The sequence below is a fragment of the Hirundo rustica genome, chromosome 6 (genome assembly GCF_015227805.2).
Source record: "Hirundo rustica isolate bHirRus1 chromosome 6, bHirRus1.pri.v3, whole genome shotgun sequence".
Classification (NCBI taxonomy): Eukaryota; Metazoa; Chordata; class Aves; order Passeriformes; family Hirundinidae; genus Hirundo; species Hirundo rustica.
The window spans coordinates 32,646,816-32,672,158 of record NC_053455.1 but is presented as its reverse complement, the minus strand read 5'-3'; the positions used below and the strand labels follow the sequence as shown (position 1 = coordinate 32,672,158).

At 40.5% G+C, this 25,343-nt stretch overlaps 2 protein-coding genes across 2 annotated transcripts in view; one reads left to right on the top strand and one right to left on the bottom strand.

Moving 5' to 3' along the window:
* Positions 1-15,033, top strand: part of EIF2AK4 (eukaryotic translation initiation factor 2 alpha kinase 4) — a 39,197-nt gene extending 24,164 nt beyond the window's left edge. Inside the window, exons 27-39 of the mRNA XM_040068780.2 lie at positions 204-269; positions 808-978; positions 1,578-1,712; positions 1,826-1,933; positions 2,697-2,825; positions 4,130-4,216; positions 5,520-5,632; positions 7,153-7,211; positions 8,325-8,422; positions 10,392-10,460; positions 11,118-11,162; positions 12,260-12,384; positions 13,963-15,033. Coding sequence (XP_039924714.1) covers positions 204-269; positions 808-978; positions 1,578-1,712; positions 1,826-1,933; positions 2,697-2,825; positions 4,130-4,216; positions 5,520-5,632; positions 7,153-7,211; positions 8,325-8,422; positions 10,392-10,460; positions 11,118-11,162; positions 12,260-12,384; positions 13,963-14,017 — 1,260 coding nt within the window. The 3' untranslated portion in view covers positions 14,018-15,033. The remainder of the gene's footprint in view (positions 1-203; positions 270-807; positions 979-1,577; positions 1,713-1,825; positions 1,934-2,696; positions 2,826-4,129; positions 4,217-5,519; positions 5,633-7,152; positions 7,212-8,324; positions 8,423-10,391; positions 10,461-11,117; positions 11,163-12,259; positions 12,385-13,962) is intronic.
* A 610-nt stretch (positions 15,034-15,643) lies between these two features.
* SRP14 (signal recognition particle 14) lies at positions 15,644-18,760 on the bottom strand. Its single transcript, XM_040068782.1, has 5 exons — positions 18,656-18,760; positions 18,157-18,229; positions 17,360-17,472; positions 16,786-16,818; positions 15,644-16,450 (listed from the first exon to the last, which is right to left on the bottom strand). The coding sequence occupies exons 1-5, from the start codon at positions 18,677-18,679 to the stop codon at positions 16,361-16,363; spliced, it is 333 nt and encodes a 110-aa protein (XP_039924716.1). The 5' UTR covers positions 18,680-18,760; the 3' UTR covers positions 15,644-16,360.
* Positions 18,761-25,343: the final 6,583 nt, after the last annotated feature.

The window sequence follows — 25,343 nt, the reverse complement described above, 5'->3', positions numbered from 1 at the left end:
TTGACAAGGCTAGTCAATAAAAACATTTTATAAATTAAATTTAAAATGTATTTTAATATCTAAATGTAATTTAAAATATTTAATATTTTAAAAGTTAGGTCTTTTCTATTTTATAAGCACAGAATATAGGTGAAATTAATTTGAATAATTACAGTAGTGCATTAAACACAACCAAATGCTGTTTTAATCTGTTTTTCTTGTAGACTGAAAAGCTAACTAAAAGAGAAGTAGAAGCCAAGTTCTGTAATCTTTCTCTCACATCAGCTAGTGTAAGTGATCTTAATTCAGTGCTAGTTTCCCTGTAATTTGCCATAAGTCAGTAATATTTTCTTTGTAATTTAATTAATCAGAGTAAGAAAAATAACCTGTTATATGTGCTGTTCAGAATGGTCCATCTGTTTGCAAGTGGTCTGGCTTTGTACTCTTTTTCTCTGGGAGTCACTATTGCGGCCTGCTCTTTAAACATGTTTTGCAGGCTGTGGAAACTAATAAAGGGTAAATGGAATACTTTAGAGAGATATTTAATAAAGAAAACTGTGAGAAGCTTAAAAAACCACTTCTCTGTAAATGTTGAATGTGCATATGTGAATTTAACTTCTGGATAGTTTGAGACTTGCGTCTGTCTCTTCTTTTCTTCAACTCCACCACAGGTAAAAACAGCCTGCTAAACAAAACCAACTAAAAAGGCAGATGTCCTTCTCCCATAAATATAAAGTCAGATATTTTTCTTTTTTTTTAGATGTGACCTATTATGAATGTTTTCTGTGTTGCTATGTATGGCTATAATTTTGTTGTTGTTGTTTTTAGCTTTCTCGACTCTACAAATTCATTGAGCAGAAGGGCGAAGCAAGTAATGTATTTCCATTTCTAAACACAATGATAAAACAAAAGCCAGGTGTCACTCAGCTGATGAAGCATGGCATGAAGGATTTAGAGGAAATCATTGGGCTATTAAAGCAACTGGGAATAAAACTTCAGGTTTGTAAAATGCTGTGCTAATAAATTAATGGAATTACAGACTGCTGGGCCTTGTAATATGCCAGGAAATAAAGATATTTTACAATAGAAAAAGCACATGCAAGTGTCTTTTGGTGGCAATAATAGTACTGGCATTGTTACTTCTTCCTTTTTTTTTTTTTTTTTTTTTTTTTAAATTGAAGATGCATTTTAAAAATAAGACCTCATCCAGTCAGGACTCTCTGGCTTAGCTTCTGTCTAATGATGCTCAGACTTTTTTTCTTTCCCCAACCAAGACTGGAGGTATTACTTAGGGCACAAAAGAGGGGTTTTAATGAATTTTGAAACAAACTGTAATTATTTAAAAAATTTAGAAATCTAATGACTGCTAAAGGCCTCCACCTTCCCTGGAGCTTGCTCTTTGGGTTTGGTGCTACAGCTTTCTTGGTATGTTTAAATGTAAGATTAAAGCACCATTTTCTTATTTTTCACTGTATTTTAAATTTTTGGAGATAAGGAATGTTTCCATATGGCTTCCTTATGTGAAAACAGTGTTTTAAATTCATGTCGCTAACAGGAAATTAATTATATATGTGCACAACTTCATTTTTATTTTACAGATCTCTATAAATCTGGGACTAGTTTACAAAATACAGCAGCACAACGGTATTATCTTTCAGTTTATAGCATACATAAAAAGAAGACAAAGAACTGTGCCTGAAATTCTTGCTGCAGGAGGCAGATATGATCATCTGGTATGTGCTCATCTCTTCTAGTAAATTTGGAAATTTTTTTTAACCCATGATAAAAATGACATTTTGCTAAGATAACTGTCTGATCTTCCATTTTGTTTTTTTCTTGTTTTGAGATTCCTCAGTTTAGAGGGCCACAGACAGTAGGACCAGTTCCTTCAGCTGTTGGAGTCAGCATAGCTATAGATAAAATAACTGCTGCTGTTTCCAGTGTGGAGGATTCTGTAAGTCACTTTTTGTGGGAAGTGGGGAATTTGCTTACTTCTGACAGTTCAATAACCTAATTGTAGCTAGAGATGGACAAAAAATAAGATGTTCAGATGTGTTCCAAAATAATGCCATACTGAAATAGAAGGCAGACATCAAAATAACCTGTTTCCTTTTATGTTTCTCTACATAGAACTATTTTTTAAATGAAAATTAAGGGAAGACAGGATTTTCAGGCTTCTTTTTTTCTTTTGTTTCACCATTTTATTTTCAATTTAAATGGGATATTTTTCTCAGCCTGTGTATTCTTTCAGAGGGAAAAGTACAACTGTAGGTATTTAGTGGGTTTTTTCCCCAACTACTTCTCCCTTTATCAAAGTATAGAAGATAGAGCTGAAAAGAAACTTTAAAAATATTGACTACTTTGTACAGCGTCACACATGTTCACTTGGTTGTGAAATGAGTATTTTATTATCTTTTCTCCATAACAATAAATTAACATTGCCAAGGAGAGTGGGAAGGCAGGAACAGAGTAGGCAGGGATACTTGGCAAGCTGAGGCTGTGGAGGTGCTTTGAATCGAAGCTAGAGCTTCAGTGACTTTCAGACAGGCTTAGGTGGATTATAACTCTCAAAAGAGGTGGATCTAACCCCTTTTTTGGTTTTTAGCTTGATGCATTTTGACAAATGTTTGTCCATCTTTGTTACTTTAACTGCCTTATGAAGGGGGAAAGGTGGTCTTGTGACTAATATTGTCTCCTTGATTTTACTTTCCCTTCAGGTTTCTGTCAGCTCGTGTGACCTGCTGGTTGTAAGTGCTGGTCAGATGTCAATGGGTAGAGCTATCAACATTGTTCAGAAATTCTGGACTGCAGGAATTCCAGCCGAAATAATGTATGACTGGTCCCAGGTAGAAGTTTTATTTCCATGTGTTAAGTGTATTGTTCTCTGAGATTAGTGCAGACTGAAACCATATTTTTGGGGGGTGTCTTTCTCTTTTTATGGGGGTACAGAATCATAATACTGAGCATGTGGGGTGCTATTCAGATACAATAATGTCAAGAAAGTCTCACTGGCTGTGCAGCATTCTTCCTGAGTATTTTCAAGTGTGACAAAAGATCCATCCTATTAATAAATTTAATACTTAATAGGGGGTACATCAAGTACAGAACAGTAGCATCAATTTTTAAATAGCCAGATGGCCGAAGACACTCAGGTACAGAGGGAATATTGAAATTATTCTACTGTTAGAAATACAATTTAGCAAACCAAGCTACTAGATGGGTCCCTATATAGTCCTTGAAGAGATGTGTAGTAGGAGGGGAAGAGAGAGTGGCAAGCTGAGTTGTGCCCTTTTATGTCCAGCTGAAACCAAACAGAGCTGCTTCACTGGATTGTAGTGAGCTACATGGCAACACTGAAGTCCCTTTTAGAGGTGGTGGCACTTACTTAATGATCTTGAGTCTGTTCCACCTTCAAGTGTCCCAGTTCATGACTAACAAGAGAGACTCTGCAGTTGCCCCTTCCATATCATGTGCTTCAGGGCAGGAAGGTTAAGGCTCATTCAGTTCATTGTCTGACTTTTTTGTAATTTTTTGCCATAACGTTTCCAAGTTTCAATCCCTTGGAACTGAAAAAAAAATCCAGGTTGTATACTTTTCCTGCGATCACCTAGGCTGGAGTTTCTTAGTTCGGGTTTGTTTGTTTCATAAGGAATGAAGATTTGGGTAGTTCTTGCCTCTGTCTAATGCTGTCCTGCAGTCCAGTGCTGAGTAAGTCAGCATAGCCTTGGTTTTACGGGCACCCAGCTGGAGTCAGCTTTTGTGGCAGACCTCCAGCAGTGCAGGACTGAAAGCTGCAGGCAGCAGGGTGGTGTGACTGCATTGACATTGTGCATTTTTACAGTTCCTTATACTCTGCACTTCCAGGTACAGGTAGCCCGTCTATGTGGGAACTTGGGCTGCAGGGCCTAGGCATTCTCTCTACCTAAGAGTAGACATTGATTTCAATTTTAGCCAGCATTGGGTGGATAAATATATGCATAATGAAGTTTCATCTGCTCAAGTTGTTAATAAAGCTTTTCTCTCTCTGAAGCCATGTGACTGTTGCATGTCAAGTTACTCTAATTACAGACAGGCGACTCTGATAACTTAATTGGTCATTTTATAATTGTCAAATTAATGTCTCATTCCCCTTCTTTTGTTCACACTTTAGTCACAGGAAGAGCTGCAGGAATACTGCAGATGCTCTGGGATTACGTATGTGGCTCTGGTGTCAGAGAAAGAAGGAAGTCATGTGAAGGTAAGCATGGGACCAGAGGACACTTTATGGTGTTTCAGATTTGTACTCTCTTGTTCTAGGTTGGTTTTTTTTAAGGTCAATATTAATACAATATAAATTATACTTAAGTGGAGTTGAGGTCAATACAGTTTTGGTTGTTAAGTTGTAGAAATGTTATACTGAAGAATTTCAACATTTTAAACATTTTTTTATCCCTGCATAACACTCTCATTCACAGACCTCCTTCCCTCTAGGAAAGTCCAAAAACTAGTGCAAACACTGCTTGACAGTGCCATCGATGGTTTAACATGGAAAAAGGTTTCTCTTGTCTCTGATTTCTTTAAATCTACAAAATTATTTAAGTGACTTAGTGATCTTTGCAGTTGGTACCTTTTCATGTTACAAAACGAATACAACTAAAATGTAAATCTAAAAATAATTGTGTAGTTGCAACAGACAGTCAGAACCACACTCTTCACCTCTGTAAACTCAGATTAGGATGCAAAGACTGGACTGTGTCACCACATGAATGCACTCTGTACTTCTTCTGTACCCTGCAGCTTGTGGTTCTGGTACCTTTGGTTTTTTGAAGTTAAAAGTTTTAAAATACTCTGGATCATGAGAGAAAAGATCATTATTTTTTGAATTAAGATTTATTCTTTGACCGAAAAAAATACTAACCATTTGACAGCATATGGCAAGGACAGCCACTGTGCCTTACTAAAATATGTATTTTTCACTTCTTATTCACTCTGTTACTGTAACAGCAATCACAAGAATAAGTACGTCTTGATGATGACAATGTGATATTTCAGTCTTCCACAAGCCTATTATAGAGGGTTCTTTTAAATACGGCTTTATTGAAGCAAAACCAAGAAAGATGTTAGTGAGGTGAATGGTGTTGTGACTGATTAAGCTCTTGCAATAAAGATGGTGCAGATTCCTAAGTTTTGAATGTTTGATTTAACTCCTGCAAATTGAAAGGCAAGCCTTATTCTAATATAATTGCTTAACTAAAAATATTAATAATATGGTATTTACAATTATAAACCATTCTGTTTAGAACTTAATTATCACATATTAAATGCAGGGAGTCGAGCTAGTTTATGCTTTGGGAATGCCAAATAAATTAGTAGTTGGGTGAAAAAATTTCTAATCGAAGATTTAATTGGCAGTGATTGATTGGTAATGGTAATAGCTTCCTACCTTTGACTCTTTCACCTTTAATGGGTGAAACAGTTTGGTTTTGATTAAGTTTGATAAGTTTTATTTGTATGCCATTTTAAGAATCAACAGTGTTAAGAACCATTGAACTACATCATAGGTGAAATCCTTTGAGAAAGACAGGCAGACGGAGAAAAGGATTTTAGAATCCGACTTAGTAGACCACCTGGTCCAGAAACTGAAAATGAAAATTGGTGATGAAAGATGTAGTAGGTAAGTAGCATAATGTGTCAATAACGTGAATAGTCAAAATCTGAAGTGACTACTGTATGTTTGCATATGCTCAGTTAAACCTTAATTTTATTTGGTAAAGAAATTGCTGAATTTCTTTTGAGGGGAAAAGAAAGCAAAAGGCTTTGTTGTCGAATTGTATAGAGATTAGGAAAGAAACTGATTTCCCTAGCTGCTGCTACATTCACACATCCATAGTGCGTCATGAATTAAAAGGCCACACAGCTTTTTCTCAAAGCTGCTAGATCAGCAGTGGTGTTTGGCTGCCTGCCTGCAAGTCCCTGTTACTGAGCAGAAGTCCATTGCATTTGTGTACTGTGTAATCAAAGAATTAAAGCAGCAAATCCCTTTCATTCTGAGGCAGTACTGGGACCGTGAAATGAAGGTGTAACTGTTTGCATTTCTGTATGCTCTGGTGGCACAAGTAACATCTGGCAAAGACTTGGGGTTCACAGGAAAACCCCTTCATCCTGTCTTCATTGAAATTACTATTTATTGTCACCAGTGGAAGTCAGTACAGAAACTACAGGAGAGGCTAGTCATTCCTGTGTGCTCATGCAGTACTGCTGTTACTTACATACAGCCCCCTGTAAGTCTGTGATTATACATGCTTCTAGATATATGTGTGTACATATGTATGTGTGCATTGACAGCAGGAATAGACATGCATTAGTCACACAAAGCAGAATTCAGAAACTTAACAGATTTGCCATCCAGTTTTTCTGACCAGGCTTAACAATAAAGGAAATAATTAAGCTCAGAAATGCTGAAATCAAACTGTTTATGAAAACAGTTGATGTTTACTGCTACTCACCTCTTATTGTCCTTTTTCTGGCCTCAGCCAGTATTAATATTTAACTTTGCAACTAACCTGATTCTTTGTGACAGAGCTGCTAGAAGATGTGAAGGAAAATCATTCTTTCAAAAGTTACCCTTTTTCTAAATCCTGAAAACAGAATAGAAAGACCCTTGCATGGTACCACTAAACAGAGAAATGCAATAGCTGATTGTAATAGCGCTGGCAAATTTCTCTTTTAATGAATTCCTGAATGTGGAAAGTAAAGGTATCCAAAATAATTATTGAAGACTTCTTTGAATATGTGTGCTCTTAAGTATAAATACTGCTTTTATACTTTAGTATTATGTCACAGAAACCTGTGAGAAACAGATTAAATTAATAATTTAGAGAGAATACTCTCACAATGTTTTTTTTGTATTAGGATATAAATCACTCTTGCAAGATAGGGAGGACATTTTTTGTATCCATAGGGAGCACTGCTTCTAGACCTGATCTTTTAATGTAATTTTCTATGGTTTCCTGTCAATTCCTGAATAGAATTGCTTCATGAATAATAAATGTGTGCTGGGGAGTATCTGCAGACTTCTTTATCTGTTGGAACTAAGTTTAAGTATCTATGATAATCTGAAACTACTGTCTTATTACAGTATTTCTTTATAATTGTGTATCTGTTAAGTCCTTAACTGTCTTTGTATATTTTCAGAGAAACCACAGATAATCTTTCAATACCAAATCAAAAAGGATCATTTACTAATCTTTCAGGTATTTAATATCTAGTTACAGAACATACAAACTGTTCCTCTTTCTGCTCAGAATCTCTTTTGTAGGAAAATAATACCAAAGGCAAAGTAAGAAAATATTTTATAGCAGAGCTCTGATTAGAGGCACGGCCTCTTAATTGCAGATATTGTTCCAAGTGATTTAAAGCTAATTTTTTCTCCAAGCTAAGTGCTCAGACCAATGGACAGAATATTCTCCATATGAGCATTCATTCATGCAGTAATCCAAGAGGCTGGGAAGGCCAAAAAGCACAATTTTCTCTTAGCTGAGGAGAAATTTAAATGTCATCGTGATGAAAAATAACTTGTCCTGCGATGGAGTATTGAGACCTGTTTACATTGACTTACCAAAAAAATCAACATTTTTTCCCAAATGAAAATGCCTTTACATTTCTTGCTATGAATTTGCATTCCTTATTCTAATAAGTTTGTATATAAAGAATAATATTAAGTGCTTACTGTGTGGCTAAAGTTTGGCATTTTTGATACTTGTTTTATTGAGCACTGATACAGTGGGTGGTGGTGGTAATTTTTAAAGAAATACTTCACACACACACACACACACACACAATTTTGCATAATAGGAAGGGAGAGAGGCCATGTTTAACTTTGGGGGATTTGTGTGTGTGTGTGACTACCAGAAGTGGAAATTTGGATTTCTAAATAAGCCATTTCATATTTTAATTATTGTTATTTGGGGAAGCTGTGGTTTATTCATTTTGTCAGTGATTCTGCTGTGGGACGGAGCATTAAATAGTCACCTCATATTTGTAATGGCTTTTCTTTTTTTTTGATCTTGGGCACACAGCATTCCTTTGTAAAATTATGCAAGTCACTTGGAACTTTTGCTGAGTTTCAGAGAATGGTGATGTAAAATACCAAATTTCTTAGTCTTAACAACCTGTCCTTCAAAGTCGTGAGTGTTTGAGAGTTTATGGGCATGTCTCATTATCCTGTCAGATTTTGGAGGTTTTCAGCAGCTCTTTAATCCCTGTACCACACTGATTTACCTTATTAATATTTGTGAATTTTCTGTTTCTTGATACTTGTTCTATAAAGAAATACTATAAACAAAAATTATGTGTTTGCATTTTAGGTGTGTTTGAATCACATGGAACTCTTGCAGTGCCTAACGTTAGTGTTATAGCTCCTGAAAAATTATCTGCCAGTGCCAGGCGTCGTCAAGAAATTCAGGTACACACACATCAAATAAGTATTCAGAAGTGATCCTTAGAAGTTAAGGAATGGTAGAATTCATACTTCCATTATCACCTGACTTAATCCTCTTTGTTCTTTAGTCATAAAATAGACTAGGAACAAAACAAATGGTTGAAGGCAAAGACCACCCATTTTAACAGTTTGGATGTTAGGGATTATCTGTGACATCGTGGCTCAGCTATCATTGTGTATTCATATTAGAAATCTTATTTTTCTAGGAACTGTGGTTCTGGAACTTCCCTTTCCATTTTAATCCTCCCTAAATATTGAAGTGTGTTAAAGGTTGTCGTGGTTTAATCCCAGCCATCAGCCAAGCCCCGTGCAGCTGCTCGTTCACTCCCCCACCAGTGGATCAGGGAGAGAATGCAAAGGGAAAAATCCAGAAAACCCCTGGACTGAGACAAAGACAGTTTAACAGGGAAAGCAAAAGCTGTGCACACCAGCAAAGCAAAACAAGGAATGAATTCAGTGCTTCCCATGGGCAGGCAGGTGTTCAGCCATCACCAGGAGAGCAGGGCCCCATCATCTGTAATGGTGATTTGAGAAGACAAACACCATCACTCCAAATATCCCCCCATTCCTCCTTCTTCCCCCAACTTTATACACTGAGCATGATGTCCCATGGGCTGGAATGTCCCTTTGGTCGGTTGGGGTCACCTGCCCTGGCTGTGTCCCCTCCCAGCCTCCCGTGCACCCCCAGCTTCCTCACCAGTGTGGCCACAGGAAAAGCAGAAAAGGCCTTGGCCCTGTGTGTTATCAAACAAGTTACATATTTTTTAAAGTAGTCTATGCAGCAGTGGGGGAAGATGTTGCAGAATTCTTTCAGCTTCAGTACAATAGTGTTTGATCCCTACATCTGTGGCTAATAGTCCTGTACCAGCTATTGCTTCCTTACTTACCTTGATCAGTGATTAACTGCTCAGCAGTAACAAAAACATCTTTTATCAATCCTGTGTTCAGCAAAAATCTGAAGTATTGCCCCATACCAGCCACTGTGAGGAAAGCTAACTCTATCCCAGACAAAACCAGCACAAAGGTGCAAGTTCATCATACTTTTAACTTGTACTATGTTTGTAAAAGATACTTTATGTATTTTATTTCCTTACATTGTCTCAAACTAAAGGCCTAAGAAAAAACTGTGGATTTTAAAAAACACACAAAAAACCCCAAACCGAAACAGTAACCAAAGACCCCTACAATCTTGCCTAAAACATGATACTATAATAATGTAGAAAACATTCAGTAATGCTAGAAACAAATGTCAGAGTGTTCTTGTTTAGCATTATCAGCCTCAAGATATTTAGAATACAGGGTAAAACAGAACTGTAATCTTATCCCCTTTTTAGTCCAAACTTGGATGTGCAACAAAAAAATATTCCCAATTAACAGTTCTCAGAACCCAAAGAAAGAAGTGGATGTTACTCTCTGAGCTAAACAAACTTACTGTTTTCAGGTTTTGAATATGTAATATCTCCAAAGTACAAAAGACAACAATCATGCAAGTCTGCAACTACATTTGTAAATTGCTGCCTTTGCAGGACCACTGGCTTGCTCTGAAAAAAGGTGGTATAAGGCATGGCCCATATTTTGGCTTGGCTTTCAAAAGCCATCCTCCTTTAGCTGGAGGTGATTCACTGCATCTAGTCATAGATTCTTACATTCCTCTGAAAGTCATCTAACACCCAGAAACAGAGGGCAGTTTTCATCCACACTGTTCTGTCTGCTTTAGCATGTCTCAGCCCCACTCTCCTTCTTCTCTGCTCATTGAGGATTATTGTGAATTTTTTTACTGAAAATTGTATTAAACATTTGTTTAAATATGATGTACTTCTACGTCTTATTAGAAGCAGCCTCTTTTGTTCTCATTTATGCAATATGAAATTGGTGTTCCCGACGTGTGTCACACAAGCAGTGTATTTTACTTTTGCCCGTATTTTGTTCCCAGGTACAAACAAGACTTCAGACATTTATTTCTAGCCTGCAACAGAAAACAAGCGAGATTGAGATTTTAGCAGTAAGTATTTGGCAAAAGCCTAAATTAATTTGAAATTCTTAATTGCAGTGGATGATGCCGTTCCTGTCTGGAACAAACTACTGCCAATTGCTTCACTTCAGTGATACCCAAATGAATCAAACTTCTGGTTAAATAAGACCCCTGGTCTGTTTCTCTGATACTTGCAAAGTATCTCAAATTGTGTGTATGGGACAGTTGCATGGAATAAAATTTAACAAGCCTTTAGTTGTAAGCTCTTAAGCTGTAATTACACCAACTGATGTGGGAGATGTAATAACTTGTTCCTGCTAGATTTGCACTTCAATTTAAGCCAATCTTGTTCCTGCTAGATTTGCACTTCCATTTAAGCCACTATAGCTCTTGTTTGTATATAGCTTTTAGACTTCACTGACCATGTCATAAAGGACTTTAAAATGGTGTATGCTTTTCAGGAAACAAAACTGCCTATTTGCCTGCACCTACGTGCAACTTTCCATAATGGAATCTGTCATGAATAGTTAAAAAGGTTCCAATCATTTTAAACTAAGTTGCCAGTTTTAGCAGCATAAGTGCTTCTCTGGAAATCAAAGAGTCTGACTCCCTTCAGTATAGCTCATCTCTAGTTGGCAAACTGGTAACAGAGAACTGTTAAGTTATGATTTCTTGGTATTTTTATAGGTTGATCTGCCAAAAGCAACTGTGATACACTTCTTATCATTAGAGGTAAGCAATTAAGTATTGTTGTTAGAACTGTATCTGAACACAATAGATGATAAATTCTGTTCCAAATGAAATGAAGTGTAAAATTCACCCATTCTAGATTTCTCTTTCAAGTTTGAATTAGGTTTAAAACTTAAAAGGAATTTCTTACCCAGGGAGCTTGACTGAGAAAAAACTTTCTGACAAATGTCCAGGTTACACAAGACAGCATTAGGAAGTCCTAATCCAGAGCTCTGAGGTTTTTCCCCCAAGAATACTTACCTAAAATTAAATCTTAACTGCTCTTTTCCAGAAACCAATAAGTATTAATAGCATTTTCAACAAAGGTGTTCCTTGAAGCTCCTAATGAAGGAGAACCCAAAATACAGAGGCAATTGTTTCAAGTACAGTAGCTGAAACATCCCTTAGTGAAGCCAAGATATAAAGGGGATGCATATTATATCAACACCTTTAACAACTCAGGAACTGGTTAATAGTGTATGAAAGATGACAACACCAAAGACAAAGCTTTCTTCTTTGTTCCAATGACAGCACTAGCTTAAGAGAGAGATGGATGCCTCTCCATCCCCTAAAAAACCCAAACTCAAGAATGGCATCCTACTGGAAGTGCATTTAGTACTTTGCAACCTTTTACCTTCTGCTCTGAAGTAGTGCTTGTCTGGTAATCAAAACCCAGTGAAACATTTCAAAATATTTTCAAAATACTTAGCTCATCTAGTCTGTACAAATTATGGAGGCAGTTTATCACCTTTTACTTTAAAAAAAAATTGAATTCATGTGCACACTTGCATAATTCACTTTTGATCACCATTACATCACAGTTACTGTATTCTCTCCAGCACTGCCAAGCTGACAACAGCCCTTTCCATTGCTTATGTCTTTTTAGCACTGAAATGTGTTAAGAAACTGATCACTATATTAACATATTTTCTTAAAAAAATAAGTTGCACATGTTGTTGATATTCATCATGTTTGAAAGCTGTTTAATTAAAGCCCATTGACATTACACAGTATTCAGAAGGCTGCATCCTACTGGGAGAAGTATTTCCTTCACAAAGAATGTAAGACTACCATAGTTCCTTGACAATTTTTTTTCTTAGCTTGATGGAGATAGACAAGCCTTTGATGCTACTGTGAGACAGCTGATGTCACGATGGCCCAAGCAGAGATCGTCATATTTACAAGCAATTTGTGATGAAATTTACAGTCTCAAAATGGAAAAGAGGTAAATTTGTTAAGCTCTTACACATAAGTTGCCTCAATTTTTTCTGTATTCAAACTAGAAGATAAGATGCTCCTGTCTTCCACTTTCCCCTCGCTCTGAGTCAAAAGGAAACTCAGGAAATGTGTACAGTTCCTTCAAACCTATAGGACTGGTCACTAACCCTCATTTACTGATAAAATGTAAATTCTTGGCTATGAAAATTCTTCATTTTTCTAAGTCTTTTCAAGAAGCTCTAGAATGTATTGCCACTTTTATCTCGCTGCTGTATTAAGAAAAATGAATAGCAGACAACTCTGTACAGTCAGGCACCCTGCTATACATAGTACATATACTTCTATATATGTAAATATACATGTATAATATACACATCTATACTGCTACATAAATGCTCTCTTTTCTAATGGGAGGGATTGTCTTTTAAAACTCCGTGAGTGTCACCAAGACACACAAAGCAATCACACGCAGACAAGAGATTTTCGCAGAGGTTCTTCTGATCCAGCTCCCAGCTGAAAGAGCGGAGAGGAGAGAGCCCCTTTTTTTATTCTTTTGCTTTTTATACATTTGTGGGTCTAGCAGAAGATTGGCTTTTTGGGGTTTCCACCCCTCAGCTTCAGTGGCCAGACCAATTGTCAGTTACAATTGTTTTCAGGTTAGAAATATGCAAACAAAGGACAGAGAATGAAAAACAAAGGATTTGTCTATATTACTTCCGTGGGAAAGGTAGAAAAACTGCTCTAATATTCTACAGTAACTAAAAGATCTGACTCCATTTATGAAAATCAAAAGGCTAATAAAGAAACTCAGAAAAACCAGGGTAACACATGAGCACATTTAATTCCTCCTGCTTTGAAATAATATGATGGCAGTCAGGCACAGGGAGGCGAGTGCCCCATTTTGTGCAAACATGACTGATGCTCTCCCAACAGATACAGTTTCTGTTTTGTAAGCATAAAAATGTTTTATGTTCAACTCATAGCCTCCCTGTTGGATGCTGGCAAGTCTGATACAGATAGTCTGGACATATCCAGTATGTCCAGTTTTAAACCTCAAATTGTCAAATGTTGTATGTACTGGTCCACTTGAGACCTGGGTATTTATGCCTAATTATGGGTTTAATTTAATTTTCCTTTTCTTAAAACCTTTGTTCCACTTGAAGGTACTACTCTTTGATGCATTTTTCTTAGATGCACCAAAATTTGTTTAATAAAACAGCTACATAGCAAGTGAAGATTTTTTTTTTTTTTCATGGGGCTTGGAAGGCTGTGAGTGACAGAACCCAATACTCCATACAGTGCTGGGTATGAACGTAGTACAGTGCCTGACTATCCTTCTATTGCATTTGGGGCCTGAGCACTACTTAGCCATAAACCTTCAGATCACTGAAGTGAAAACTGAACAGGCAAGATGAATGGGAAAAGGATGAGGGGAAAATTCTAATCACAGTCAAATAAACAAAAACTTACTGATTTTCTACTTAAACTTTGCTGTTATCTTATTGTGAGGATTTGTCACAGGAATTGTAGCATTCAAACCTACAGTTTCAGATTTTTAAAATTCTTTTTTTCCTTCCCTCTGCAGGGTTCCTGCACTTATCCTGTACAGTTACCGAGATGAATACAAGGTTTTGTTTTAGTACTTTAAGCATCGTTTATGGGATGGAGAGATGGACAACAGTGTTTTGTCAAAAGGAACTTCAAAAACCTGTAATAATGCAACACAGGCAACTACTGCCTTTTACTCTGTCCAGATTGCATTTCATGTATAATATTGTCCTGGTTCAGGCCAGGACAGGGTTAGTATTTGCTGTAGCTAGGAGGAGGCATGGCCAGGATGCAGAGGTTGATCTGCACCACCTCACACCACTGCTGGGGCTCTTCCAGGTCCCTTCCAGGTGGGCACAGTGTAGCAGAGGGAGCAGTTGGGTCGTGTTGTTTCTGTGGACACGTTCACCTTTCCTGTACCCTGTTTTCTTATCCCATTGCTGATTACAGCGAATTCTTACCTCAACATGTGCTCTTTAACTTCTGTGCTTCTCAGTTCTCCTCTCCAGCCACTGGCAGGGGGAGGGGGTACTGAGTGGCACATGGATTCAACTGGAGCACTAAAGTGGAGAATGACATTCCTAAACCATGACAAATACAAAATGAAATGCTTTCAAAATGTGGAAGTAATTGTTTTATAGGCAATTAAGGAGCAAGTCTGACTATAGCCACAGATAGGTATCATGTAGTTCTTGCCCCTTATGCTACACAAATCAGCTGTACAGATGTAAATTTTTTTTAAAAATATTTTCAGATTGCCTTTTATGCAAGAGTAGTTCTGGAACAAGAAATGTCAGTTCTAGAATTATGAAAGAACGAATTACCTTTAAAACAATTTGCTAAACATTTCTGAGGAGTTTTTATGTAATAAAAACTGCTGAGCCTTATTGAAATACTCCTTACAAGCCTTTTGTGTGTCATTTTTGGTTGGGTTTTTTAACCTGCTGTTTTAATTTATGTATAAAATAACAGTAGATTTCAGGGTGAGAGTTGTTACAAGCCTGGCTGCATGTGCTTTTCCTGTCTGTATTTTTGCATTGGAATCAAGCAGCAGCTTTGGCAAGATGAAGACCTGATAAAAGAAAACACTTGTTTCAGACATGCAGAACTTAAACCAAAGACTTTAAAGAGAAATAGTAACCTGCATGTGCCTGAGGCATTACCAAAGTTTTGAACTAACTTTCTTTACCCAAGTTGTCAGATGAAGTTTGAAGTTAAAGTCATAGTAATAATGGAAGTATTATAATTACCTTCTTGAAGCTAGACTGTAACACAACCCCATCAGGAAGAATGAAACTGAGAAACTATGATTAACAGCAGCCATAGTTAACTATGGATTATATTTCACATTAAGACACTGGATGAATACATAGAAATGTTAAGGAGTTCTGGAAATACACTGGTGTTTACCCTCCCTCCCCACTTGGTACCTTTTGTCTAAATAACTTACACCTCTTTCTTTTTCTAACTCAAATGATTGCCATTTGCAGGCTCATTACATTAATAAACACCTACTTTTTCTACCCTTTCTCCTAGAAAAGGTGGCAAAGTTAAAACAGGTAGAGGTAACTTGAAAGACAAACCAAAAAACTTCTGAGAACTATGAAGGTTCTAACAGCAATGCCCAAAGCAGCAGCATCAGACAATCCTAAAGGCATAGGTAACACTGCCATTCCTAGCAATTCACCAAGACAAGTCACATCAGTCATTACACCCAATCCATTTCTCATTATGTTTAATAGGAGAAATTACATATTTACTTTTTACATCTGCTCATATGAAGGAAGGAAAATTCAGATCCCTGAATATACTGAAGGATGATGTTTTTAAAAAAAAAAAAAAAAAAAAGCTTAGGTGACATAAGCATTTTTAAGCCATGTCTGAAGGGAACATGATGCAGTCCTACCCTCCGCACCCTGAGCTGAGCCCAGGTCAGAACAGCTGGAGGCTGTGAGTGAAGAGTGAAGGCTCTGCAAGAACTCGAGCACTGTGCTGGTTGCCTTGGGGATATCTGCACTGCATCATGTAGACATGACTCTCAGACAGAAACAGGAAAGCAGCTGTTCCTGATAATATGTTGGCACCTGCTTTCCCTGTAACTACTGAGGCTCCTGCTCCAGTCCTGTTTTGCTTCTGGCACGGTGCATTTCTCTTCACCCTGTACAAGCCCCCAGACAGGTTTTACACTGCAGAGTAAACAGTGGTGTAAGTACAAAATAGCTGAGTATAAAGCTATTTCAGTATAATACTGTACATACTCCTGCCACACAATAACCCAAAGAAAGCACCTCTGCTCTCAGTTTTAACAAAAGAACTGATCACATCCCAGTATCCTGCTGGAAGGAAAGCCAAAGACAAGTGGTAACTCAAAAAGAAATGGACTTTGCTTTGAGCAAGGGTCAAGTCTATTATAGTGATGGTAGCACACTGTCCCATCACTGTGTTGCTTTACTCTTCTTGGCCTTGCTTTTCTTGTCTTTCTTCTTCAAGCCATCCATGTTGGCTCTTAGCAAATTTGAATATGCCTGAAAGAACAATCAGAACCGTTTAAAAGAACCCCAAATACTTAAATGACAATAGCAAGAGGCAACATTTTATGTATTAATAACGGCCAATTATCTGCCTTTTCCCAGAGAATCATGTTCTTACACCCTGCACCAGGAAAATACTGTTTCTGAACCAATGTACCAGGTTAGATAAAAACAGAATTTTTAAAAAACAGATTAAGATAAATGGGTAGTCTGAGTTAGTTTCTGTGGCAGTTCAGCTCAGAATCAACCTGTTCACAGCTGTCCAATGCTTCCAACAGACCACTTCTACAACTTATAGAAAATAAGGATAAAAGACATACAAAACTTACCATCTGGAATTTATTCACTTCCTTTGAGCTCACCTACAAAAGTAATACTGGAGGTTAACCATGAAAACTCTGGATTCTATTACAGACCAAGTATCAGTACACGGTTACCCACCAGTTGTTACCATCTGGTCTTTTTTAGCAGCAGTTGGATCAACTTGCCATGCTCAGTGGTCAGTGTACTGTACTGGTATGTCATAGGACTTAACTGATTTAGAAAACTGAAAACACTCCTTGATTAACAAAACCCTCTGCAGGCCATTCATCCCTAAGTCACACATTTAAAAATGGGAAGAATGTGAAGAGAGCACTCAAAGAAAGGTTTGGTCACTTGTGGGGCCATAAAAATCCTGCAGCTCGGATTCTCAATTATTTCTCGAAGTAACATTTTCCCTTGTGTCATATCACAGAGCAGAGCTAAAGTCAGCTACAGCCCTTTCCACTCCGCCATTCAAAGTAAACACATCAGGTTTTCAACTTTCAGTTAACATTTTCTCAAGTTTCACTTAAAATATGGAGCATTAAATCAAAAATACACAGAGCCACTAACCTTTCTAACTTAAAAGTTGTCACTTACCACTGTGCTAATCTTCTTCTTTCCATCAGTTGCTCTCAGGAGACACTTATTGTCTGCTGGTTCAAAACTTTCTACGTGGCCTTTACGTGGAACTGGTTTTGTTCGGCCATCATCTGTATTGAAAACGAACTTTTATTCTTATTTCATTAAAATCAACAGATGCCTTCTTATATGGAATGTTAAAAACTGCTCATGTTTTTATCATGTTACAGATATGTTTATCTGTAAAACACCTTGGAATTTCAGGCCAACTAAACTAACACTGCTGCCAAATTGCTCTTACTCTAGAACCCCAGAAGGATCTGTTCTGTGAACTATATCTGTCAGAAAAAATGAAGTAAATCCTCCCCCAAAGGTGCTGTATGCCCCGCCTGCTCAAGCAGTAGCATGCTTTAAATGCTCATCACCCTGCCGCCTCCTGCCTCGATACATGGTCTCTTCAGTAGTGTCAGCTAGCCGGGAACCAGAGGAACGTGAACAAAAACATCAGAACTCTCCTTTTACAGAAAACTAACCAGTTTCACTCACTCTTTACCAATCAGAAAGTCACAGTATTTCCTGCACTTTGAAATTCAGTCTTACCCAAAGGTTATTAGTAATAATAGTACTACGACTATTAGTCCTATAGCTAATAGTTGTGGAACTAATAGTAATAGTGGTACCACCAATGCTCCATAGGGTTTGTCCCTATGGCCGCTCCTGTCTTCAGATACCCTGGATTACAACCGTATCGCTTAAAATACCTGGTGACAAAGGTCAGTACACCTCTTTAATCCAGTAACAGACTCAAAACTTACATTTCTTCAGCGTTATGAAAACGCTCCCGGAAGTCCTGCACTTTTGGAAGAGCCTGGTAAGCTCCGTCAGGAACTGCAAGAGAAAGAGACGCGCCCGTGGCTGGCAGCCGCCACACGAGCTCCGAGCTCTTCTCCCCGGCCCGGCCCGGGCTCTCCCACCCGCGGAAGGCAGCACCGAGGAAAGAGGAACTCGGCTCAAGCTGCAGGACACCGAGTCCCAGCGGGGGGCGGCCCGGCCCGCGGTTCTGACTGCGAACACGAGCTCTGAGCCCCCCGGACCTCCCGTGGCGCTTCTGCCTCGCCGAGACAGAGCCCCCGGGGACCGCGGCGCCCGCCCCGCTGCCCTCCCCCGCAGTGGCTCCCACGCCGCCGGGGCCGGCGCGGGCCCAGCGTCGCCGCGGGTATTTGCGGGCCCCTCTCTCTTCCTCTTTCCCCCTCTCGCTCCCTCCGCGGCGGCACACGGGGCTCGCTTCATTCCCGGCGGGCCGCGGCCCCGTACCTGCTCGCTCTCCAGCAGCACCATCCTGCTCCGCTCCGGAAGGGCCGCGTGCGCACGCGCAGCGCGGGGACAGCGCCACGTCAGCGCCCCGGGGTGGGAGGGGCCGCGGCGGCCCCGCCCTCTCCTCGCCCGGCCCTGCGCGATTCCAGGGCCCCGCCCGCTCCGCGCCCGGCCCTGCGCGATTCCAGGGCCCCGCCCGCTCCGCGCCCGGCCCTGCGCGATTCCAGGGCCCCGCCCGCACCGAGCCCGGCCCTGCGCGATTCCAGGGCCCCGCCCTCCCCGAGCCCGGCCCTGCGCGATTCCAGGGCCCCGCCCGCACCGAGCCCGGCCCTGCGCGATTCCAGGGCCCCGCCCTCCCCGAGCCCGGCCCTGCGCGATTCCAGGGCCCCGCCCTCCCCGAGCCCGGCCCTGCGCGATTCCAGGGCCCCGCCCGCTCCGAGCCCGGCCCCGCGCGATTCCAGGGCCCCGCCCGCTCCGAGCCCGGCCCCGCGCGATTCCAGGGCCCCGCCCGGACCCGGGGCCTGGAGACCGCGTTCCCTGGCCCGGGTGCCGTGGTGTCCGTGCCCGGCTACCGGGAGTCGCTCACGGGCTTCACCTGGGACCGGCCCGTCGCCCCCAGTGGCGGCTCTGGTTCAAAGGGCCCCGCTGAGCGTGGCTGGCGGTGAAGGGCAGGATTTGAGACTGAAGGAACCCGACCCCTGGATTTGTGCAAAAACAGCCGAAGGAAACCTGCGCCTGGCGGGGTGCTGACACTTGAAGCTCCTGAGGGGTGCGGGAGTTTTCTGTCAGGCCCGTGACAGTCGGTGCAGGAGCACACAGAAGTAGCGCATGGCCTAGTGCCTTTTCGTGCTTATCACTGGGAAAATAGATCTATTTTTTCCTCCACGGACTTAACAAAAGTGGAAGATAACGCCTTACAGATTAAAAGGAAAAACTGCTCTCGGGCTGATAGGTGCTTGAGTCCTTGAGGAATTCATACTGCTCATTTATGGGCTCTGGTCTACGTTCTAGACAAAACTGAAATACCGTCTTGCATTATTATTCTCATAGTGGGGTGTTGTTTCGTATATGAAGCAACACGTGACGATGAGAAAGCCTATAGTCACTCCAAAAGTCCTTAGAGTCCACGATTACCCGTGGTCCTTTTGCAGGTTCAGCGGGAAGCAGTAGAGGGTGCTGTGATTGCACACACAGAAATGAAGCTGCCGAAAGAACAAGGAAACAAATACCCAAGAACCAGGTCATTGCAACACGGCCATGGTTTATGAAAATCTACCAGGTAATTAAGGTAACTCTATTATGTTCGAGTCAAGGGAAGTGTAAAGATTCGGCACTACTTTTCCCACATCGTGGATGGTATCATCCTCCTGATGCTTTTGCACTTGTACTGTTTGCAGACTCCAGTGAAATAAATTCCATTGTTTCTCATGGCATTAAAAATCTCATAAAAGAGGAGGAATACGTGTTATTGAAGCGTCCTGAAAACAGGAATTCTAAGGGGACTCCATCAGTGCTGTGGCTGGAAGTACTGACAGGCCTGTAGAAGTGTAGTAAGTGATGGCCCCTGCCCCTCCCAGCTTGCAGTCAGTGGGCACAGCAAACGAAGATGGGTGGATGCATGGAGTCATTGCTGACACGTACTTTTTCTACCCCTGCCTGGTGGCTGGTGAAGTCATAACATACTCCTGACTACAAGAGGTAATTTTGTCGGAAATCAAGAGTAGGGTTGTGTTTTCAAGAGAGCCCTGAACGTGGACAATGTAAGAGTGTTGCAGGTTTTTATAGGCAACTTGTGAAAGAAGAGCAGAAATGGAAAAACTAAAACAATTGCAACATACTCCCCCTTGGAAACTCCCACGGTCACAGGCACTGGAAGGCAGAAGTACATTTCCACTCATGCTTGCCAAAAGAGAAGATGGGTGGTCCTGTAGCTGAAACACAGGGACTACAACTCTCACCTGAATTCTGACTGTTGACTTCAGTGGAGAAGTCTTGTGTTGCCATGAACCGCTCTCCTAACTTCTCTGTGCCACAGCTCTTCATTATAAAAGTGGAGAAACGTTATGTGTAGTTATCCTCTTAAACCTTTGACACAACAAAAAGCATCAATGCCTGTGGGAAGGGACACCACAGAGGTTTTTTTCCCCTTAATCTCCTGCTCTCTTAGGCGCTGCCTCTCACCGAGGTGTACCTTCAGGACACCACGGCCGTAGTGGTGCCCATCTTGGTGTAGCTGAGGTGTCAGTAGCAGTGTAGGTGCCACATCAGAGACTGCACAAAGATACGGGCATCCACCTCCCCAGAGAGATTCCTTGCAGAAATCTGTGACACTAAAGCTCTGGTTCTGCTGTATGCTGGAAGAAGGGACAAAGAGGAAACTGCCGTGAAGAACTCCAGAGAATTGTATGAATTTTTTGTTTTTCAAATCTGTTGTTTTATCAGCAATTTTTTGGAAAATATATTTGTCTCACTGCTAATAAAAGAAGTGGCTCCACTGAACCGCTGAATTTCTTTCCACAAGAAAGAAGGAGGATTTTTTTTTTTTTTTTTTTTTTTTTTTTTTTTTTTTTTTTTTAAATCTGTGCATGTGTGTTAGCTTATCTTCCCAATCTTGAAGTTGTTTTTCAAGCCAGAATGTCACAATTTAATTGGGGGAGAAGCCTTAATCACATCTTGCAAACAAGGTGAAAATGGAACATTTTTAACGATTCCTTTCCAAAAAATAAATGGAACAGGGGAATGCTGACATTGCTTTACTTTTGCCAAAGGCTGCCAACACTCCGAGGGAATAAGCTATTCAGCTGGCGAAAAAGTGCTGAACAAACACTGAAGGAGCTAAAGGGATACTCCCAATCATGATAGAGTGAAAAGCGAGTATATCTCCTGCCCCAGTCAGATGTCTTTCCCCTCACCCCATGCCCTCAAAAAAAAAAAAAAAAAAAAAAAAAGGAAAGAAAAGAAAAGAAAAGGCAGGTTGGATTAAAACAGTAGCAAGAGGAATTGGTGGATCCTGAGAGTTGGCAGGGGTATTAGTATTTTGTAACCTGATCTGTCATGTGACCAGGGCCATGCAATAAAAATAAGTCTCCTACCAGCCCTCCTGTTTGCTCAACTTTATTATATGGTGTCAGTGGAGAACTAGTACTTTTTTTTCTTTCTTTTTTTTTTTTTTTTTTTTTTTTTTTTTTTGGCAAAAATTTAGCAAATGAAGCCACCTGAATCATTAAATCCTGAAGGAAATCTGGCAGAGAACGGGAGGAGGCTGTTGCTGAGCTTCGAAGTTTTCCTGGAAGCAAGCATGTACTGAAGAGAAAAGGAGAAGGTGAAATTGTCTCTCCTAAATGTGGTGGGAGGAGCAGGAAGCAGAAAAACAAAACTATTAGAAGTAAATTAAATTCTTGATCAACCTTAGTAGAGGTTGGCAAAGATCTATTTGAATTAGCCAGCAAAAATTACTACTCGTTATGGACTAGCACACACACATATTCAGCTGCTGCACACTACAGTGAGCAGAAATGCAATAACATACTGTAAATTACTGTTTGCTCACCACAGTGCTCAAGATGAGTTAATAACATAATGGCCCACATTTCACAAGTGGATCATTCTGGTAATTCTCTTTGATCTGTAAGCTCAAGAATATCACGTCAAAGTATAACTATGCCCAGGAAAAAGAGTCAGTGTTAGAGGAAAGGCCTAGTAACAGCCTCCCCCCTTTACAAGTCTATCATTAGCACTGTATAAACAGAGATGCACACCTCGTAGCCTTACTGGTCTCACCAGATCTGAGATTAATAGGCAAAGGAAAAGCCTTCTAGAGCCAACATTTAACAGAGGCTGGTTGGGCAGATGGACTATTAACCCTGGAATAGCTACCAAAACATCCCTAAGCCCTGTGCCAGGGGAGTAAAGAAGAAAAGTCTTTACAAGAGGAAGGAACAGTTATTCTTTTTTTCTGTTATTGGGTGGATTTCCAACAAAGCAATCAGTTGGTTACATTTGTACAGGTGAATGTCAGTCCTGATTTTGGGTCTTAACCTTCTTTGTAAGTGGCCCTTGTGAAAAGAAATAAAGGACATGCAAGAGGACAGTGATCAGAGACCTGTTGATCAAGATAGATACAGAGGCACAAAGCAGTGTTATTCACCTCATCAGCTGGTAACTGTGAAAAAGAGAAAGATTCTGAATACCTTATAGATTCCAACAGAGAATTAAATGAGGCATTTTAGAAAGGTCTTTCTGAGACCACATGCCACCAGAAAGCTGCTGAGTGAGAATCTTCTCCTGATGAGAAGGCAAACTTCCAAAGAGAAGATCTCCTCAAGAAAGAGGTTCTTTATGTCATAGGGACAAATTCATTTACCCTGAGCTCCTCCCTAAGCATTTCTGTTCATTTTAGTGAATCTCTCCTGTTCTATTTAGTGTCATGTCATATTTACACATAATGAGTTTCAAGATAGGTTAAGTGTAAGTTGAGTTCAACAGACATTGACTTTGATTGGGTAATAGTGATGTTAACGGTGATTTGTATTTTGTGAGGGAGACAGGAAAGAGATGTGGATACATTTCTTAAAACTCTAATGCACCACATTACTATTGTAGTGCAAATCGAAGCCTATCTGAGTGAGACACAAAAAGATTGTTTGTTGGAAAAGGCCTGCATGGTTTTGAAGTACCATCCAGACTTTAGAAAGTTTCCCTGTCAAGGAAGATAAGGGATGTGTATTTACCATATTATTAAGTGTCTCACACATGTTTGAAGTGGTTTTGTGACAAGCCCCCATCTCACAAAAAAAGGGGGGGGAAACGGCTGGAAGAAAAGATGCAGAGTTGTTCACCTGTACAAATGATGGTGTCACCTGTGCTCTCTAAGGAGACCTTGGAATGACATGTATGTACTGATTCCATGAATAATGCTGTAGTGCCTGACACGCTTCTGAGGACATGAAATTAAAGAGCCAATTCATTTAACTCCCAAGGTGTGAGGAAGGGCCTAGGGACAAGAAGCAACATGTCATCATGTGTTTAGCTTGAAGGATGGAGCAAGCAAAAGACAATCTCACATACCTCCAAATCCAATGCAAAACACTGGAGAAAAATGGTCAGATAAAAAAGGAGAGAGATGCAATTTGAACATCCACCCTGTGTTTTGATTGGTCCCAGTGACTTTCAGCTGTGAGTAGAGCAGAGCAAAGTGTAAGAACAGTCTGTTCTGAAGGAGTGCACCTGCGAGGTGAGCGGTCCCACTTGTCCCCTCCTCTCAGTCCTCTGCCTGTGGCTGCTGCCACCACTGCTGGTGAGTGACACTGCACTGCACACACAGACATCAGCTAGGGACTGCGTGGCCGTGAGTGTGGCACCATTTGTGGCATAAGTTCTCAGCACAGTTTCAGTGGGTCTTTGTAAGTCATCTGTGAACTCCACAAGTGCAGGATCAAGCCTGTATAATATGATGCACCTTCTGGGTGCTCTAGAAATCATGTTTACCAAACCTCACATCTCCTCTTTCCAGCCGTAAGAGTATATCTAGTCATCACTTCATTTAGTATGGCAGATTTTTAAGTAGACACAAAATGTCTGGTTAAGAGCTGTACAAAGCATCAGGGAGGTAATTAAGTTGGAGCTCAAGAGTAATGAGGTGACAGAGATTAGGTTGAGCATCATTTCTTTCACATCGATGTGTCCTACTTTCAGAAAGACAGAAATGCACTTGTGAAAAATTTCCACCAGACATTCCCAGTGACGTTACAGGAATTTTTTTAACTATGTGAGTTTTTAAAAGATCAAATGAAGAATATCACAACATATTGAAAAACTAAACCAAAACAAATTAATGGGAGTTTTAGGTCAGCAGAACATCACCAGGGAGGATAACATTGTCCTTGATATCAGAGATCACCTGGGGATGTGTAATGAGAAAGGAAGTCACAATGTCATTGCTATCCTCCATTTGCAGTCTCATCAGAAGGACAGAAACCTCAGCAGCATGTATTCTCTTGATACCATGGGGTGTTGCTCTCTCAGGAAGAAAAGGGTCACCTACCACCTCACCAGCACTATTTCCTGCCTCTGTTGAGGATGCTCAGCAAAGCGAGACTTGGCTGGACTTCTGAGGCTTAGGGATCACAACAAAAACTGCGGTGCCTGTAAAACAATAGTTTCTTCATAGCTCAAGTAATGATGTCCGATACAAGATCTGCACATCACAAAAAACCCCCCAGTCAAGTTAGTTACCAGATGAGTGAGGTGACAGAGACTGGCTTAGACATCATAGCTCTCACTTCCTTAAGCCCTAATTTTGGAAAAACAGCATTTTAACTGTTACCACCAGATATTTCCAATATGATTCCCTTCTTGTAAGAGCTTCCAAGCATACCTACTTATTCAAGACTTAGTGGTACATTTTGCTCTTCCTTAAACACTCCTCCAAATGTCCCGACACTTTCTAGGAACACGGTGGCGTGGGGAGGCCACTCTGCACAGCCAGCAGCTGCCCTGGGTTCGCTGGGTCAGCGGCTGGAGGAAGTAGTTTCCTGTTTTGCTGGTGCTCAATGCCACTTAACAATAGGGGGAAAGAAAAAAACTGCAGGATCTAGGCATTGCAGAGCTATTTTCTACATGAGCTGTCCGCCTGTCTTCCCCCTCTGCTCCGGACACCCCCACCTCACACACCCAACCCCAGCTGGTG